Source organism: Prionailurus viverrinus, chromosome B3 (genome assembly GCF_022837055.1).
Source record: "Prionailurus viverrinus isolate Anna chromosome B3, UM_Priviv_1.0, whole genome shotgun sequence".
Classification (NCBI taxonomy): domain Eukaryota; kingdom Metazoa; phylum Chordata; class Mammalia; order Carnivora; family Felidae; genus Prionailurus; species Prionailurus viverrinus.
In genome coordinates, this window is record NC_062566.1 from 59,884,467 (window position 1) to 59,902,636 (window position 18,170).

At 39.4% G+C, this 18,170-nt stretch overlaps 1 protein-coding gene across 1 annotated transcript in view; it reads left to right on the forward strand.

Annotated features, from left to right (window-relative positions):
• RASGRP1 (RAS guanyl releasing protein 1) overlaps window positions 1-15,061 on the forward strand; it is an 80,149-nt gene extending 65,088 nt beyond the window's left edge. The window contains exons 13-17 of the mRNA XM_047862147.1: window positions 51-195; window positions 1,146-1,182; window positions 1,939-2,091; window positions 3,251-3,636; window positions 12,534-15,061. Of these exons, the coding sequence (XP_047718103.1) occupies window positions 51-195; window positions 1,146-1,182; window positions 1,939-2,091; window positions 3,251-3,636; window positions 12,534-12,668 (856 nt within the window). The 3' untranslated portion in view covers window positions 12,669-15,061. The remainder of the gene's footprint in view (window positions 1-50; window positions 196-1,145; window positions 1,183-1,938; window positions 2,092-3,250; window positions 3,637-12,533) is intronic.
• Window positions 15,062-18,170: the final 3,109 nt, after the last annotated feature.

An 18,170-nucleotide genomic window follows, 5' to 3' on the forward strand; every position in this document is an offset into this window, starting at 1 on the left:
GTCTTGCTACCTCAGACCCTACTCACACCTGGTCTGTCACTCGCTGGCAGGGAAGGCCTCATCAGCAGAGAGGAGATAACGGCCTACTTCATGAGAGCCAGCTCCATCTACTCCAAGCTGGGCCTGGGCTTTCCTCACAACTTCCAAGAGACCACCTACCTGAAACCTACTTTCTGTGACAACTGTGCTGGATTTGTAAGTTGTTCCTAGAGTGCTTCAGGTCGAACTTGAAGAGAGGTATGAGATGGTATGAATGAGCTTTAGGCCAGGCACAGACCTCATAACCCTTATCAACTATGCCAGCTTAGAGCCTAAGCTCTAATAACCTTGTTCTCAAATGGTTTGATGCATGGTTAACTTAAATTTAATGTTAGCATTTCTTCCGGATATTGTTTTTACCTCTGGTGCATGAGGCTTGGGACAAATGGTAAGGAAATGTTATATTTGGGACATACTTTTTAAGTAATTATATTCAGATGCTGTTTCCAATGTTAGGAAAAAAAAATAGGAGACATCCCTGCTCTTCCCCCTTCAAAAGGAACTGCTGTTAAGAAGCCATGTAGCTCTGCCCCTCCCCTGTCCAACCTAATCCCTGACCACAGAATTCTGTATACTTGTTCTTTAGTTTGGAGTTCTGAGAAACCTGTTTATTCTTTGATTCATCTACTTCAAGCCTCAAGAAGGCCTAGACCATAGAGGTGCCTGGGTAGCTCAGGCTGTTAAGCGTTCGACTTAGGCTCAGGTCATGATCTTACAGTTTGTGAGTTTGAGCCCCTCATAGGGCTCAGTGCTGACAGCTCAGAGCCTGCTTCGGATTCTGTGTTTCCCTCTCTCTGCTCTTCCCCCACTCATGCTCAGTCTCTCTTTCCTTCAGAAATAAACATTTAAAATTATTTAAAAAATGAAGGCCTAGGCCATAAGTCCACACTACTGAGCTTCTTCAGAGCATGAGACTGTGATCACAAAATCTTCGTGTTTGCAGTTTAAGGTCAGGAGGGTTAAGACAGGAGATAAACAAGGCTTTCCTTCCTTGAGGAAGAGAGCACAATGAGGGAAAATAAAGAACGGGTATCAATGTCTTGCCTAATACCAGATTGATGAAGGATGTATAGTGTGCTCTAACTGTCTCCTATCTTGTCTCATAGCTCTGGGGAGTGATCAAACAAGGATACCGATGTAAAGGTAAGGCTCAGTTTTGTGGATTGTCGTGCTTTTTCTGGTCTTTGACGCTCTCCTAATAAAGCATTTTTTACCGATAGTAGTTGTCCATCGAGTCCACAACTTCTCAGTGCAGCTTACAGCCTCATCCCCAAACTGGCTTCCCTAGAGCACCCACTGAGAGTGACTGCCACCACAGAGAAGAGGAATGCCTGGGTGACCGGTTATAAAGCTTTCCCTTGCAAGGTCCTCTCTCTGTGTGGGTTGTTCTGGAAACAGAGATCACTGGTAGGAGAGGCTTTCATATGGCCATGAAAAGGTGGGTCCCTAAGGAAAGGCACTTTGGGAATGGAAGTGATTACCAAAGGGCCTTGCCAGTTTTCCACTTATCAGTAGGAACCTCAGGGCCTAATTGTCCTTCCTTATGACTAGAAAAATTCAAGAGTGGACAGGAGACTTTTACTGCAAGGAAGAAAGAGTAAGACCTAAGAGCTGGGAGCCTTTAGGGGGTCTCCTTAAGGTAGGCAGTATATGCAGGATGACTAGGACATGACTTGTCTCCAAGACAGTGGATGCTGCTTGAGACTCATGATAAGGGCTACAGCAAGATGGTAAGATCCAGAGTTGACCAAATACGACTACTAGGTTCATTAGGAATAGCAGGTGTCCTAGCTCCAGACTAGGACAGGCATGTGTGACAAGACAGCCCTGCATGAGTGTGGTTTTGAGACTCTGGAAAAGAAAGCCAAAGCCTTCCTGACTAGGCTGTCTTGTCCACAGACTGCGGGATGAACTGCCACAAACAATGCAAAGATCTGGTTGTGTTTGAGTGCAAGAAGCGAGCCAAGAACCCAGCAGCAATAACCGAGAACAGTACCCCTGGAGGGCCAACATCCAGCCTTTGCTCACTGGGAGCCAAAGACCTGCTCCATGGTAAGGAGACACTGAGAACATTCCTCTTGGAAAGTGAAGTGGGAAGGGTAAAGTTTTCGGGGAGGAAAGATGACCTTTGTCCTTCCCATTCTTAATAGAAACCACCACAGACACCATTGTGGAAGACACATTTTCAGAGTTAAACATCATCTTTAGGGACCACAATTCTGTCACATAAAATACAAATTTTGATGGGAGAAAGGTGGCAGAGAGCAGCATGAAGGTCTGGGGCCTATTAAAGAAAAGTTAAAAGATGGAGATACAAAATATCATCATCCAAAACACTCCTCCAAAAAATACAGGGTTGTTACTTTAGGATAAATACAGTAATTTAAATATTCTGATTCTGATACTTCTGTTAATTACAGTTTTGAACTTTATTTGGGTAAAAATTTAGTGTTAAATTATGTCCTCTGGGGGAAAGTTAAACTAGGAACCTTATAAGGTTTCTAGTATTAGAAATTTTTTTGTTGTCCAGAAGCCACGTTGGATTTGTACACTATCCAGGCTGGGTGCTGGGCAAGGGTGTTGGGTGGAAGAAGAAAACCAGAATGATTCCTCTCTCCTTTCCAACCAGTATCAAACAAAACTAGAACTTCCCTATGCTATTCCCACTATACAAATGGGTCCCAAAGAAAACTCCTACCTGCTCCTATAATAGGACCAAACCTTGAATGCTGAGAGCTCCCAAATCCCAGGGTCCACAGAAAATATTTATGGACTGGGACCCCTGGGTGGCTGTCGGTTAAGCATCGGACTCTTTATTTCAGCTCAGGTCATGAACTCACGGTTGGTGAGTTCGAGCCCCACATCACCTGGGCTATAAGAGTGGATCCTCCTCAGGATTGTCTCTCCTCTCTCCCCTTCCCCCTCATTCACATATGCTCTGAAATAAAAAAAAATTTTTTTTTGAAATGTTTACTTAATATTCATAGACCGTTTCTCTTGCACTGAGGCAGGGACTTGAGCTTACCTGCAGAAACAAATCTTCTGGGCAGCCTTTGTGCAAATAGAAAAAAAAATGCCTGTGGCTCTGGTAGCCTTTATCCCCTAAAGAGGGTGCCTGCAAATGAGTCCACTTTGGGCCTAGAATAACAAAGTTGTCAGTTGAGTCTGTTTTTCTGACTAGAGTACCAACATGCCACGTATCTTCCTACAGCACCTGAGGAGGGACCTTTCACATTCCCTAATGGGGAGGCTGTGGAACACAGTGAGGAAAGTAAAGATCGGACCATCATGCTCATGGGAGTGTCCTCACAGAAGATTTCTGTTCGGCTGAAGAGGACTGTCGCCCACAAGGCCACCCAGACGGAATCCCCACCTTGGCTTGGCAGTGAGCGTCCCTGTGGTCCCTTTGTGCTCTCTTCCCCAAGGAAGACAGCCCAGGATACTCTGTATGTGCTTCCTAGTCCCACATCTCCTTGCCCCAGCCCAGTCTTGGTCAGAAAGCGGGCTTTTGTCAAGTGGGAGAATAAAGAATCCCTCATAAAATCAAAGGAGGATCTCCGTCATCTCAGACTGCCAACCTACCAAGAGCTGGAACAGGTACCTTCCTTTTCTTTTCTTTCAGACGCCGAGAGAAGTGGGGCTAACCCAGGGAAGAGCACTGAAGACGCTGACCAGGTTGATTTCTCGTAGGATAGAGCCACAAAACAACAGAAAGGATTCTGGCTTTCTTTCAAACCAGTGGAGGCCCTGGCTCACATTACATGAGTAGAACAAGACCGACAGGGCTCCCTGTATGCCAGAAAGGTACCATTTTAAAGTGGTGGTGCCAGGCCCAAAGTGTGTTCACAACAGCCTCCTTGAAAAAAACCAGTTTCTACTGGTCAGGTCTACTGTGCTGACACCACACCCTTTTTCTAGATGAAATTAAATCCTCCTCCCCTAGAGGTCTTTGTTAACCTACTCATCAGGATGTTTTGGGACTTTTACGGTTGCCTAAGCATTTCCCCAAAAAAGCATGTAAGCCTTCCTCTTAATATAAATGAGCAAGGAAATACATCTTGTACATCTTGTAATACCTTGATCTTGTAAATACATTAGACAGTATCTGGCAGATACACAGCTGTACATAATATAATGTATAAACTGGTAACTGTTATAGTACCAGGAGCTTCCTTTTTTTGGTTAGGTTTAGGAGGTCCAGAAAAGGGCATAGTGCAAGAAGAGGATAAGGAAAAGGACAACAGGCAGTTGTTCAGACAAAAAGAAGATGTTAGTAATTGGCTGACAGGATTGAGTATTTGGAGTCCAGAGGTCATGTTGAGGGCTGGCTCAGGTTTCTACCAGTGATGGGTAACTAGGGATGCTTAGATCTAACATTATCACTCACTTTATTAAAGGTTTTCTTTTTTCCAAAACATCCAGGTTGGCCATGTGTTTTTGGAGGCCTATCAGTACAAACCCCAAATCAACATCCAGTAGCTAGAATTCCTTAAATAATTCTATGTAGTGAAATTGCCCAAAAGGGCCTCAGAATTCCCTACCTTGTCCTCAGTGTTGTTCCTTCCCTGTCAAAGACTCCTAGAAAATGAAATACAGAAACATTTGAAGAAACAAGTTAGATAACATATGTGAAACTCTTGGTGCTTTGAACAAAGAACGTAATGTTAAGAGGAACAGATGAAAAAATACCAGGTTTTCTAGATGAAAGGTATTCTCTTGCTCAGAATGTTTTAAGACATGCTTTAACTTACACAAACCCCTTTCTCTTTAGGGGTAGAAACTGCCAAAAGCAGCTTACAAGAACTCTGGTCTTGGGGACAAAGACTTGTGATTCTAGTCCCAGACATTTCTTAAACTAGCTGTTAAACTGCACCTTACTTGCTCTTGTGTAAAATACAAGGCCAAGAATCCATGCTCTCTACGAATTGCTGCAGATTGTGAATAATTACTGTTATCGTCTGACACATTACCTAGCACATCGCTAGCTAATTTTTGTTGAGACACAACTCATTGTATGCAAATCACCCAGAAATTGCCCACACTTGTGGGGAGGGAGTCATCAATCTGATATAACAACACTGGATTCCAAGTCCAAAGACAAGAGACGTCATCATGGCAGCGGGAGTTGTACCTTTTCACTCGCCCCTTTATTTACAACAAACTGGTTATTCATAACCAAACAAAAAGTGACTGCGTTACGTACCCAGGAGACTTTTTTAAAAGGTGGACAGGACCTCAGAGGGGGCTTTGGATCCAAGGGAACTGGTGACCCTGCGTGCCCATCTTGCCATGATCAGGTGAGAGCACTACTGGAGAGTGCAAACCAGGGTGGACATGCAAGGAAGATAGAGAAGTGGAGGTCCTGCCAGCCAGGGGGGCGTTTGGAGGCGTCCTCCCTCACAGAGGACAGGGAAAGCACGAGTGGTGACTGACCAACCACCTGGCTGCACAGGCTGCATTTGGAGGGACCCCTTTCTCTCCAACAGCACTCAGATTTCTAAACAGGGACCTCCAGGACTAGGGGGAAAGAGAGGAAAGAGGCAGACGAGAATAACAACGGGCACTGAAGGAACGCATTCCCCGCTGCCTCCCTTGGGGTTTCAGCAGGTTTGCCCACGGACCTCCAGGAGCACCCCCACTGGAGGATCCCCTCTCATGCCACAGGCACCCCTCCAGCACTGTGTACACCAACTTTTTTAGCACACACTCCCAACTACACCACCAAAGTCAGCTCAGGTAAAAAGAAACCCAAAACTTGAGCTACAGCATGTGGCCACCTTAGGAAAAACAGAAAGGATTTAACTGCCTGTCTGTTGAACTGTAACAAAATCAACAAGAAAAGTGTGTGCTACTTCACATGTGATGGCAGAGGCACGTTTCATCGAATATTCTGAGAAATCACAGTATATTCCAGCAACCAAACTCAAAGGCATGGAATATTGGGATCTTAACTGATCAAGAATTCAGAATAGTTGTTATGAAGAGATTCAACTCAGAAAGCTAATTCAATAAACCAAAGAATAAAACTAATGAACAGAAGGAGTTAATTAGCACAAAGACTGAAATTTTTTAAAAAACACCAGAGATTCCAGAGCTAAAGAATTCAATGAGATACAGAATGCAGTAGACTAGAAAGCTTAGGAAATCAGATCAAGAGCTAACAACTTAGAGGATAGGAATTTAGAAATGATTCAGAAGAGGCAAGAGAACTAAAAAGTGAAGAAACCCTGCAGAAGCTATCAGATATAATGAGAAAACTGTTAACAGGGCTACCAGAAGGAAAAGGGAGAGAGAGCATATTTAGAGAAATAATAGCTGAGAATCTCTTCAACATGGAGAAGAAATTGGAGAACACAAGTCCAAGAAGCTAATGGACCACTCAATTAATGTACAAAGACCTTATTCAAGACATTATAAGCAACTGTCAGAAGTCAGTGATAAAGAATCTTAGAGACTGGAGAAAAAGGAGAAACCTACAAAGGAACCCCCATTAGCTGTCAGGTTTCTCAGCAGACACTCGAAGGCCATGAGAGAGTGGAATGACAAAGTAGTAAAAGATAAAAACTGCCCATCAAGAATACCTTTCAGTCAACTCACCTTTCAGATACAAAGGTAAAATGCTTTCTCAGACAAAATGTGAAGGAACTCACCACCATGAGACCTGCCTTGCAAGAAATGCTGAAAGTAGTTCTCCAAACTGAAATGAAAAGATGCTAATTAGTGACATAAAAGCAAATGAAAAGTACATAAAATTCCACCAGTGATGAGAAATAAACAGAAAACTGTGACTATATTAGAATGGTGTATTCAACCTCTTAGAGTATAAAGGCCTCAGGAAAGGAGCATTAAAGATAACTATAGCTACTATAATTTCTCAGTGAATTCACAGTAAAAAAAGATAAGTTGTGACATAAATATAAAAAGGAAGAAATAAAAAAGTAGAACCTTTATAGGTAAACAAAGGCAATAAAAAGGACCAAGGGGCACCTGGGTCAGTTGGTTAAGTGTCTGACTTCGGCTCAGGTCACAATCTCGTGGTTTGTGAGTTCAAGTCCCGAGTCAGGCTCTGTGCTAACAGCTCAGAGCCTGAAGCCTGCTTTCAATTCTATGTCTCCCTCTCTGCTTGCATGCTCTCTCTCTCTCAAAAATAAACACATATTGGGGTGCCTGGGTGGCTCAGTCGGTTAAGTGTCCGACCTCACCTCAGGTCACGATCTCACGCCTTTTGGGTTCAAGCCCCGCGCTGGGCTCTGTGCTCACAGCTCAGAGCCTTGAGCCTGCTTCCAGTTCTGTGTCTCCCTCTCTTTGCCCCTCCCGCACTCACACTCTGTCTCTCAAAGTTAAAAAAAATTTTTAAGATAAAAAGGACCATTTTATTTATCATTTATACATAAGTCACATGGTAACCACAGAGCAAAAAAAGACCACCACAAAACATTAAAAAAAAAAAGACTGCAAATCACCACGGAAAAATCACTTTACAAAGGTAGAGAGGAAGAGAAAATGGAGATATAAAACAACCAGAAGGCAAATAAGATGGCAGTGGTAAGTCTTTACCTAAGAATAATCACTCTAAAATATAAATAGATTGGTTTCACCAATCAGAAGTCACAGAGTGGCTCAATGGTTAAAAAATAAGACCCAATTCTATGCTGCCTAAGGAAACTCATTTCAGCTCCAAACAGCTGAAAGTAAAGGAATGGAAGAGGATATTCCATGCAAACAGAAACCAAAACAAAGCGGGAATAGCCACACTTTTATCAAAGAAAATAGACTTCAAGTCAAAAATCATAACAAAGGTCGTCATATAATGATAAAAGGATATGATACATCAACAAGATAACACAACAGTAATATGTACACACCCAATATTGGAACGCTAAAATACTAACAGATCTAAAGGGAGAAGTAGACAAAAACAGTGATAACATGGAGTTTCAATACCCCAATGTCAATGATAAACAGGTCACCCAGACAGAAAATTAACAAGGAAACGTTGGAATTGAACCAAATTCTTAAACAAATGGACTTAACATACAGAACATCTAACAGCAGAATACAGATTCTTCTCAAGTGCACAAAGAACATTTTCTAGGACAGAATATTATGATAGGCACAAAACAAATCTCAGCAAATTTAAGGAGACTGAAATCAGACCATTTTTTTTCTGACCACATGGTCTGAAACTAGAAATCAACCAGAGGAAAGCTGGAAAATCTATAAGTATTTAGAAACCAGACAACACATTTCTGAACAAATGAGTCAAGAAACCAAAAGGAAGTTTAAAAATTATGGAATGCAGCAAAAGCAACTCTGAGAGAGCTTTTACAGTTAAATGCATATATGAAGAAATTATTTCTCAAATACACAACCTAAAAGAATTAGAAAAAGAAAAAAAAGGACTAAATAAGCCCAAAATTAGCAGGAAGAAGAGTCCAGAAAAATAGAAAGGATCGACTAAAATAAAACCTGGTTCTTGAAAAAGATAAAATTGACAAATCCTTAGCCAAACTAAGGAGAAAAAAGAAGTCTCAAAATTAGAAATGCAAAAAGAGGAGCACCTGGGTGGCTCAGTCGGTTAAGCGTCCGACTCTTGATATCAGCTCAGGTTTTGAGATCAAGCCCAGTGTTGGGGCTCTCTTAAGATTCTCTCTCTCTCTCCCTCCCTGTGTGCTCTCTCTCTCAAAACAAACATACATACATACATTTTAAAAAACGTGAAAGGAGACACTGCAACTGTTACTACACAAATCGGACCATAAGAGACCATTATGAAAATTATAAGCCAACAAATTAGATAACCTAGAAATAAATTTCTAGAAACACACAACCTACCAAGACTGAATGAGGAAGAAATAAAAATCTAAACAGACCAATCAAGGGCAAAGAAATTATATCAGTAATCGAAACCTAGCCAACAGAGAAAGCCCCAAGATCAGACAGCTTCACTGGCAAATTCTACCAAATGTTCATCTCACAATCTTCCCAAAAAATGAGGAAGAAATGCTTCCAAACGTATTCTAAGAGAACAGCATTACCCGATACCAGAGCCAGATTAGGAAACAAAACTACAGACCAGTATTGCTGATAAATACAGATGTAAACATTCTCAACAAAATATTATCAAACTAAATCCAAGAACATACAAAAAGGATTATACACCATGACCAAACTAGGATTTATCCACTGAATGCAAGTAGATAACATAGGCAAATCAATAAATGTATCACATTAGCAAAATGAAAGATAAAAATCACATGATCATCTCAGTAGAGGCAGAAAAGGCATTTGACAAAATACAGCAAACATCCTTTCATCATAAAACAAAACAAAACACCAAACTGGGTATAGAAGGAACATACCTCAACATAAGGGCCCAAAACGATAAACCCACAGCTAACATTACACTGAATGGGGAAAAAAGTTAAAGCTTTTCCACTGATCAGAAACAAGACACAAGGATGCCTACTCTCACCACTCTTATTCAGCATATCACTGGAAATCTTAGAGCAGCTAGGCAAGACAAAAAAAATAGCATCCAAATCAGGGAAGAAGTAAAACTGTCAATATTTGCACATGAGTCTGTATATATAAAATCGCCAAAATAACCAAAATACTGTTTGAACTAATCAACAATTTTGGTATAGCTGCAGGCTACAAAGTCAACATAAAGAAATCAGCTGCATTTCTACACACTAAGGATGAAACATCTGAAAAAGAAAACTGTCCTATTCACAGTAACACCAGAAGCAATGAAATATTTAGGAATAAATTTAACCGAGGAAGTGAAAATTCTGTACAATGAAAACAAGACTCTGCTGAAAGAAACTGAAGACACAAACAAATGGAAAGATATCCCATGTTCATGATCTGAAGAATTGTTAAAATGTCTACACTACACAAAGCCATCTACAGATTCAATGAAATCCCTATTAAAATACTAATGGCATTCTTCACAGAAATGGAAAAAAAAAATCCTAAAATTTGTATGGAACCGCAAAAGAATAAAGGCAGAGGTATCATACTTCCTGATTTCAAACTATACTCAATGCTACAGCAATAAAATCAGTATGGTACTGACACAAAAACAGACACATAGACCAGTGGAACAGAGAGCCCAGAATTAAACCTTGCTTATACAGTGAGCTAATATTTGATAAGGGCGCCAAGAGCACCCAAGGGGGAAAAGGATAATCTCTTTAACAAATAGCGTTGGGAAAATTGGACAAGTACATGCAAGAGCAATGAAATTAGACCCCTATCTTAACACCACTCACAAAAATTAACTCAAAATGTATAAAAGACTTAAACATAAGACGTGATAACTATAAAACTCCTAAAAGAAAACATATGGAAGAAGCTCCCCAACACTGGTCTTGGCAATGACTTTTTTTTTTTTTTGATATAACACCAAAAGCAAATCAACAAATGAGACTACATCAAACTTAAAAGGTTTTGCAAAGCCAATGAATTAACCAAATAAAAAGGCAACATACAGAATAGGAGAAAATTTTCACAAACCATAAACTGGTTAAAGGGCTGCTATCCAAATTATATAAAGGATGCCTACAACTCAGTAACAACAACACAGTCTGATTAAAAAATGAGAAGAACTAGGGGCACCTGGGTGGTTCAGTTGGTTAAGCATCTGACTTCAGCTCAGGTCATGATCTCACGGTTTGTGGGCGCAAGCCCCGCGTCAGGCTCTGTGCTGACAGCTAGAGCCTGGAGCCTGCTTTGGATTCTCTCTCTCTCTGCTCCTCTCTTGTTCACTCTCTCTCTCTCTCAAAAATAAACAAATATTAAAAAAAAATTTTTTTAATGAGAAGAACTAAAGACACACTTTTCTACAGAATACATACAAATGGCCAACAGGTGCATAAAAAGATGCTCACTATCACTCATCATCAAGGAAATGCAAAATCAAAACACATTGAGATACCAACTAACACCTGTTAGAATGTCTAGCATCAGGAAAACTAGAGAGCAAGTGCTTGCAAGGATGTGCTGAAAAGGGAGGAACCCTCATGCACTGCTGGTGAGAATGTAAATTACTACAGTCGCTATGGAACACAGTGTGAAGGTTCCTCAAATATTAAAAACAGAACCATCATATGATCCAGCAACTCTGCTTCTCGGTATTTATCTGAAGAACACAGAAACACTAACTCAAAAAGATATCTGCACCCCACGTCCACTGCAGCATTATTTAACAATAACCAAGATATGGAAACAACCTAAGTGTCCATACCTCATCAATGAAGGGACAACACACACACACACACAGAGTATTAGCCACAAGAAAGGAATGTGCAACAACATGGACATTGAGCACATTATACTAAGTGAGGTAAGTCAGAGCAAGACAAGTTCTGTATGACATCACTTGTATATAGAATTCTAAAAAGCCGAAGGTGGCACAGTCAGTTAAGCGTCTGACTTCAGCCAGGTCACCATCTCGCGGTCCGTGAGTTTGAGCCCCGCGTCGGGCTCTGGGCTGATGGCTCAGAGCCTGGAGCCTGTTTCCGATTCTGTGTCTCCCTCTCTCTCTGCCCCTCCCCCGTTCATGCTCTGTCTCTCTCTGTCCCAAAAATAAATAAACGTTGAAAAAAAAAATTAAAAAAAAAAATAAAAATAAAAAATAAATAAATAAAAATAAAAAGCCGAACTTATAAAAACAGAAAAAAATGGTGGTTATCAGGGGAAAAAGGGTGGAGAGTACAGATGTTGTTTAAGGGTACAAACTTACGAGTGGTAAATAAGCCCAAAAGATGTAATGCGTAGTATAATGAATGTAGACAATACTGTACTATAATGAAGCCTGCTGACACCAGATCTTAAATTATTCCAATTATTTAAAAAGTTTAAACTAACATGAAAGGTGCTGATTATTGCTACAATGGCAGTGTTAAAATTTAACTATCAATTTACATGTTGTACATCTTAAATTTATACAATGTCATATGTCAAATATATTTCAATTAAAAAAAAAAGTGGAAATTCACCACCACAGAGAATTAGATACCTAATTCCCATTTAGGGGGTAGGATAAATTCTTTATCAAAAGAGTCCATTAGTTTTCTATGATTTGGGAGGGAAATTAGAAAACCATCATATGACATAGTTCATTTCATTTAAATCACTGTTTTCATACCTCAGACTTGACCACAGACTCTCCGTTTCTGCCAAGTTTAGGTTTCCCACTATATAACATCCAAAGGTTTTATTATCCACCTATCGTCTGGGAATGATGTATTCTGCTTGCTACCCATTCATATCTTTGATATGATAACAAAAACTAATTGCTGTTTGCACATGCTCATTTGGTATTTAACTTGTTATGTTCTATTCAGAGCAAAATAACTGCCTCGAAAATAGTTTTTAATTCTCAGCCACAGTGAATAGGAAATGCCAATCAAGTGTAGTACTCCCAATATTGGAACTGATTTGCTATTCATTGCTGCTTTATTAACATACATCTCCTTTCCCTTTAGGAAATAAATACCCTGAAAGCAGATAATGACGCTCTAAAGATCCAACTGAAATATGCACAGAAGAAAATAGAAACTCTCCAACTTGCAAGAAGCAATCATGTCTTAGCTCAGATGGAGCAGGGTGACTGTTCTTAGCCAAGAATCTCAAGGAGCACAATGTGTAGATGAGTATATCAGAGATCTCACTTAACTAAAATAAATAACAAACACCTGGTGTACCTTAGATCAACCAGCTCTTTTAAAAGGTCCCTTTAAAAGAGAAAAGCAAGTTACTTTTTTTTTTTTTTCCTTTAACCTAGTAAGTGGAACTGTCTTCTCTTCCAGTCACTTGAATCAAAGGGGAGGAAAGCTGAAGAATGCAAAATTTTTGCCTTTCACACCACAAACATCTGCCACCCCCCACCCCGGGACTAATACCTACAGCTTGATAAAAACATGGCTGTAGTTTTCTGACAAGGTAGCTTCTCTGTGGCCTGCCTAGCTACTTCCTCCTTAGAACTAAAATCCGTGGAAAATGAATTTGCTTCCTTCTGTGGGTTTTCTGGGAGCTGAGGGATTTACCCTGTTCCATCCAAAGCTTGCTTACAGTGGAAAAATACATTCCACAAACAGCTTTACTTCCTCTATATTCCAGCATTCTTTTCGAATCTGGTTCCCACTTCACTACCTCAGGTCTGATCAACTAGCCTTCTCCCACTCCTTCCTCACTAGGCTCATACTCACATGAGGATATCTACCTACAAATAAACATCTAAAGATGGAGCCACAGATCAGGGGGGAACATTATCCAATTACAGGTCAACTCATAGTTTTAGTCACACAGTCATAAGTAGCCAAACTAAACACCTAGAAACATGGCAAATACCACTTCAGACATGACTGGCCAGGTAGCTAAAATAAACATACTAAAAACATGATGTCTGTCCTCACAGATGTACACTGGATAGAATTAAGAACTTCAGGCTTTTTGAAAAAGAGTCTGTTAAACTTTTCATGTGCCATCTTTTTTTTTTTTTTTTTGGAAGTTAACTATTTTGAACTGAATTTGTGCTTATACGGTCTTAATACTATTTAGAAATAAGCTAATTGGATCAGAGGCTTCAATAACAGCCCAGAGTGTATATGTGTATATTATGTATATACAATATCAAGCATGCATGTGGCTTGGAATTTTGTCTCCTCCTTCATAAAATGTGGAATTAAACAACTTTTAGTCATTTACACAAATCCACAAATTTAAAGTTGTTTGTTACAAGATAAATAGCTCACCACATAAATAGTATTGTTGAGCAAAATCACAAGAATCCGATGAGCTTTCTAGTAATGAAGGTTAATGATAAATGGGCTTGTTTAGTTGGGCAACTGTTTATAAACTCCTTTATCAGATTCTTGATTTCTCTAAAAAGTTCAAATTATCATTCTTTTTGAGGGGAACTTACCTTCCATGTTGGAAAGCTTGGTACCAAGCAGACTTGAAATTCATACAAGTTGACCAACAGCCAAGAACTTAATCTCAACAATTTAAAGTTCCAAACCTAAAGCCAACAACACCAAATCTTAATCAGAATATGAAGAACATATACAGTATAGCTTCCTTGGAGGATTCAGACTATTTAAGAAGTTTCCTTGATGAAAGACCAGTTCCCATTTGCATACCTCCTTGCTCTGAGCATTAGTGACAAAGCTAGTGAGTAGCTTTCAGTGTTTCAAAGAATTACTTTACACACAAATTTACCCTTTCCTAAATCCAAACTCAGAAATCCCCCCAGAAGGCTGCTTAAGTCCATCACCTGGTATCTAACTTAAGAAGCACTTTGCTACTTACCTTATATGGAACAAATTTATGATAATCTTTAAAATTCATACTCTTCACTGTTCTTTTCCTCTGATAAAGACCAAAGGTGATACAGCTCAATTTCTTTATATAGTTATCTAACACAAATTTTTTTTCATTCTCCTTACCCTCCAAAATACAGACCCTAGGTTAGTTTCTGTGTAATCTGTAATCCTAGAACTCCAAAGGTCAGAACTCCGTTAATCAGTCAAATGTATATGGCTAGAGGTCTCAAACATTCCAGAATTTATCACTGAAATGGGTAAGAAGCAGTTTTATCACAAGTTTTTGCAGTCCAGCAAGGGCCAAAGAAGAACAGCATGTAAATTAGTATTATTTGCACTGAGTTACATGGGATTAGTGGACTATAGAAATAATCTGGAAAAAAATTTTGGTCAAGCCTAGGATACAAATTTTTGTCTTGTACGGACTTGAAATAAGTTTGAGCATATATTTTTATCTGTCAAAATAAGGACAAATCTTGTTCTGTCAACAACAACATTACTTTTCATTTTCTTTGGTAATTGACTTGCCTTTTTACTGACCACTTGTGAATTTGTCTAAGGATGTACAATGTAAAAGAACTGCAAGGAAAAAACAAGTGTACAGATTGTAAAGGTTTTTTTTTTTAATATCTAATGTAAGTTTTCTTTATGTAATATTTATATGATAAAAGATATTAGGATCTCTACCACATAGCTGTCTTGTGTTTCTTCTAGTTCATGAATATATAGAAGCTTCTCTTGAATTTTTACTATAATCCACAGCTGACACCACTTGCTTATTAACCAAACTGAGTTTTCCTGGAAGGAAAAGCAAAGCAACTAATTATTCAGTAGAAGTCTTATCTAAATCGTTTCAGAACATGCAGAAATAACAGTTCAAAAATATTCTACCTTTTCCCATCTTACTGCATCAGGACTCACAGTGGTCCCAAAATATTGCCTATGAATATTTCACAATGAAGGAGACAAATTTGAGCTTGCCATTTCTCTGTGGCTTTTGTCTTTAATCTCACAGTTCTAAGAAAACTAGCAAGTAAAGGAGAACTTTGAAGTTGTGCGTGAAACTGGTAAAGAGGGTGGTTCAGTCCAGGGTAGACCACCCACAGCGATTCGTTTGTGTTCATGATTACTTAGAGTGATTAAGAGATAGCCGTAGCTTTCCCTTAATCCTCAGCCAACTTTTGTTTAACCAGACCAATAAAGAGTGGGGGTAAATTCCAATCACTCAAATTCTGAGGAATGCATTCTGGTACATTTGGATGTGGGTGTATCTATCATTTTGGCAATTCGTAACACTTCAAGTCACATTGACAACCTGACTCTGAAGAAGAGATTAAACTGCCTCCTCTCTTTCCTCTCTTCCATCCCCAGTTCCCATCCCAAATTTCTCCACCCTGTGCTCCTTATAAGGAGTTCTCATTGCTCAGAACATTCTCTGGTCACAAATTTTTTTTGGGTTACCTACCTTCTTTTGACACAAAGGTAATTAGGTGTACTTGGTTTAAAATGTGTTTTTCTGCTTAGAGAGGCAAGGTTTCCCTGATCTACAGAACATAAGGGAATAGGTTCAAAAAAAATACCCGATCCCTTCTTTCGCTGAGAGCTCACGTCTACAATGGATGGGAACACGAATTCTTTATATAGTCCAGATAAGAGATTATTTTTTTTTAATGTTTATTTTTTAGAGAGAGAAAGAGACAGAGTGTGAGCAGGGGAGGGGCAGAGAGGGAGGGAGACACAGAATCCGAATCAGGCTCCAGCCTTTGAGCGGTCAGCACAGAGCCCGACACAGGGCTCAAACCCACAAACCATGAGATCATCATCTGAGCAGAAGGTGGATGCTTAACTGACTGAGCTACCCAGGTGTTTCCCCACCCCACCCCCCACCTTTTCTTTAATGTTTAAGAGATTAGTTACTTCTTTAATGCAGAGTCTCTCAGTAAGGTCTTATCTACATGGGCTATTTGATACCAAAGGCTAGACTAAGGTAGGGGGTGGGAGGGGAGGATAAATGAGATAATAGGAAAAATGAAATTAGAAGAGTAGGCACATCAAAAGGTATTAGATTGCAGAAAGCAGTCATGTACCATTCATCATACTCTATGCATTGCCCTCAATTTATAAAACATTTTTACATTATGGCTCTTCACATCAAAGCCCCAAACTGCCTATTGCTGGCCTAGATATTGCACAGGACACTCTTCTACAAATGAAATTTTTACTGAAAAAAGGTATCATGAAAATCCTACCTTCCAGGGGAGAGTAAGATATTAGGGTCTAGATCACCCTGGTTTTCACTCAAGTGACATTTATAGGAATGTATAAACACCAGTGGTCCCAGCTCCAATACAATTCCAGGAGCAAGTGATAAACTTGCATAACACTTACAGTGAGTACAGTGGATAACCCAACAGCACCCCTATGAAAGTACACAGAGGTGTTACAGAAATGGATAAATTAATGTTTCTGCAATTATTTGCCATAAACCTCTAGCGATAAAAGAAGTTAAAGCAGTTGAAAACCCGTTCTGTATCAGCAACTATAGTCCAGTAGTCTTTGATTATATATTTTTAAAAATTATTTATTTTTCAGAGTTCATAGCTATTGAAAAAAGTTTTTTCTTAATTATGGAAAGCCTTTTTTTCCAACTATCACAAATGAAATTAAGTATATTCATTAAATATAAACACATTTTAAAAATCTATTTTACAAATAACCTAAAGTTTATGTTTTCCTATCCTGAACAAATTTCTTTGAAGAGTTAGCTTGAAAAATACATGGCAAAGACTGCAGTATATTTACCCTTAAAGTTTTAACATTATTTTAGATTTCACTACAGGGTTTACTGGAAGCAAAACAACAACGAAACTGCCAAATGCCAAATATCATGTGTCCACTGGTACTCCACTTTCTATCTGTTGAGTTTGTTAGATCAGAGGAAGTTGTTATGCACAGGTGTTAACCAAGCGCCCACACCAGGACATTTTATAGTGGGCATGAAAAAACGTGTGTGACTATCTTATCTAGCTCTCTTTACTAAAAGAATAATGCAGTACTGAGCCCACTTCTTAAACCATTTACAACAGCCCTCAACAAATCACACTATACTTAGGTCTTTATGAAACAGTTTGAGAAGAGATCAAGTGTCACAATCCCCATCTGACAGATGAGGACAAATCAGTCCTTGAGAGCTGTGGTCGGTTCACCTCACAGCGCCCCTGGGCTAGTGCCATGATTCAAATTCACAACTCCTCATCTCCAAACCTTTACCTGTTCCAACCACCAGACCACATGTAACCATTCACTAAGCCGGTTTCCCAAATCTAGCTGTGAATCAGAATTTCTAAGGGATGCCTTGAATCCTGCCTCTGATGGACTGAAATAGGAAATAACTGTCCTAATCCTGAGCAGTGCAGCTCAGCCTGCCTTTTAATATTCAAACGCCTAAAGCGATGGCATAAGTGATGAAGAGACCAATTTATACGAGTGTTTTCTACATCGTAATGTAAAATTACTTGTCTTAATCCCTTCAGAATAAATTCTGACTTCAGTCTTTAACTTTGCTTTGTCAAAGAAAATCACAGGTTTCAAATCCTCTTGGAAAATAAATCAAATATGCATTGCAAAAAGTAGATGTGAGCTTCAATTAATGGAACTTTAACAGAAGCCTGGCGAGAAATTGTTTCCTAAACAAGAGCAAACAGGTCATGACAACTACCTATTGAACACAACAATCAGATAAGTCCCTTTCCCTATTTCATAAAGAATAATTAACAAATACAAACACAGCCACAGGAA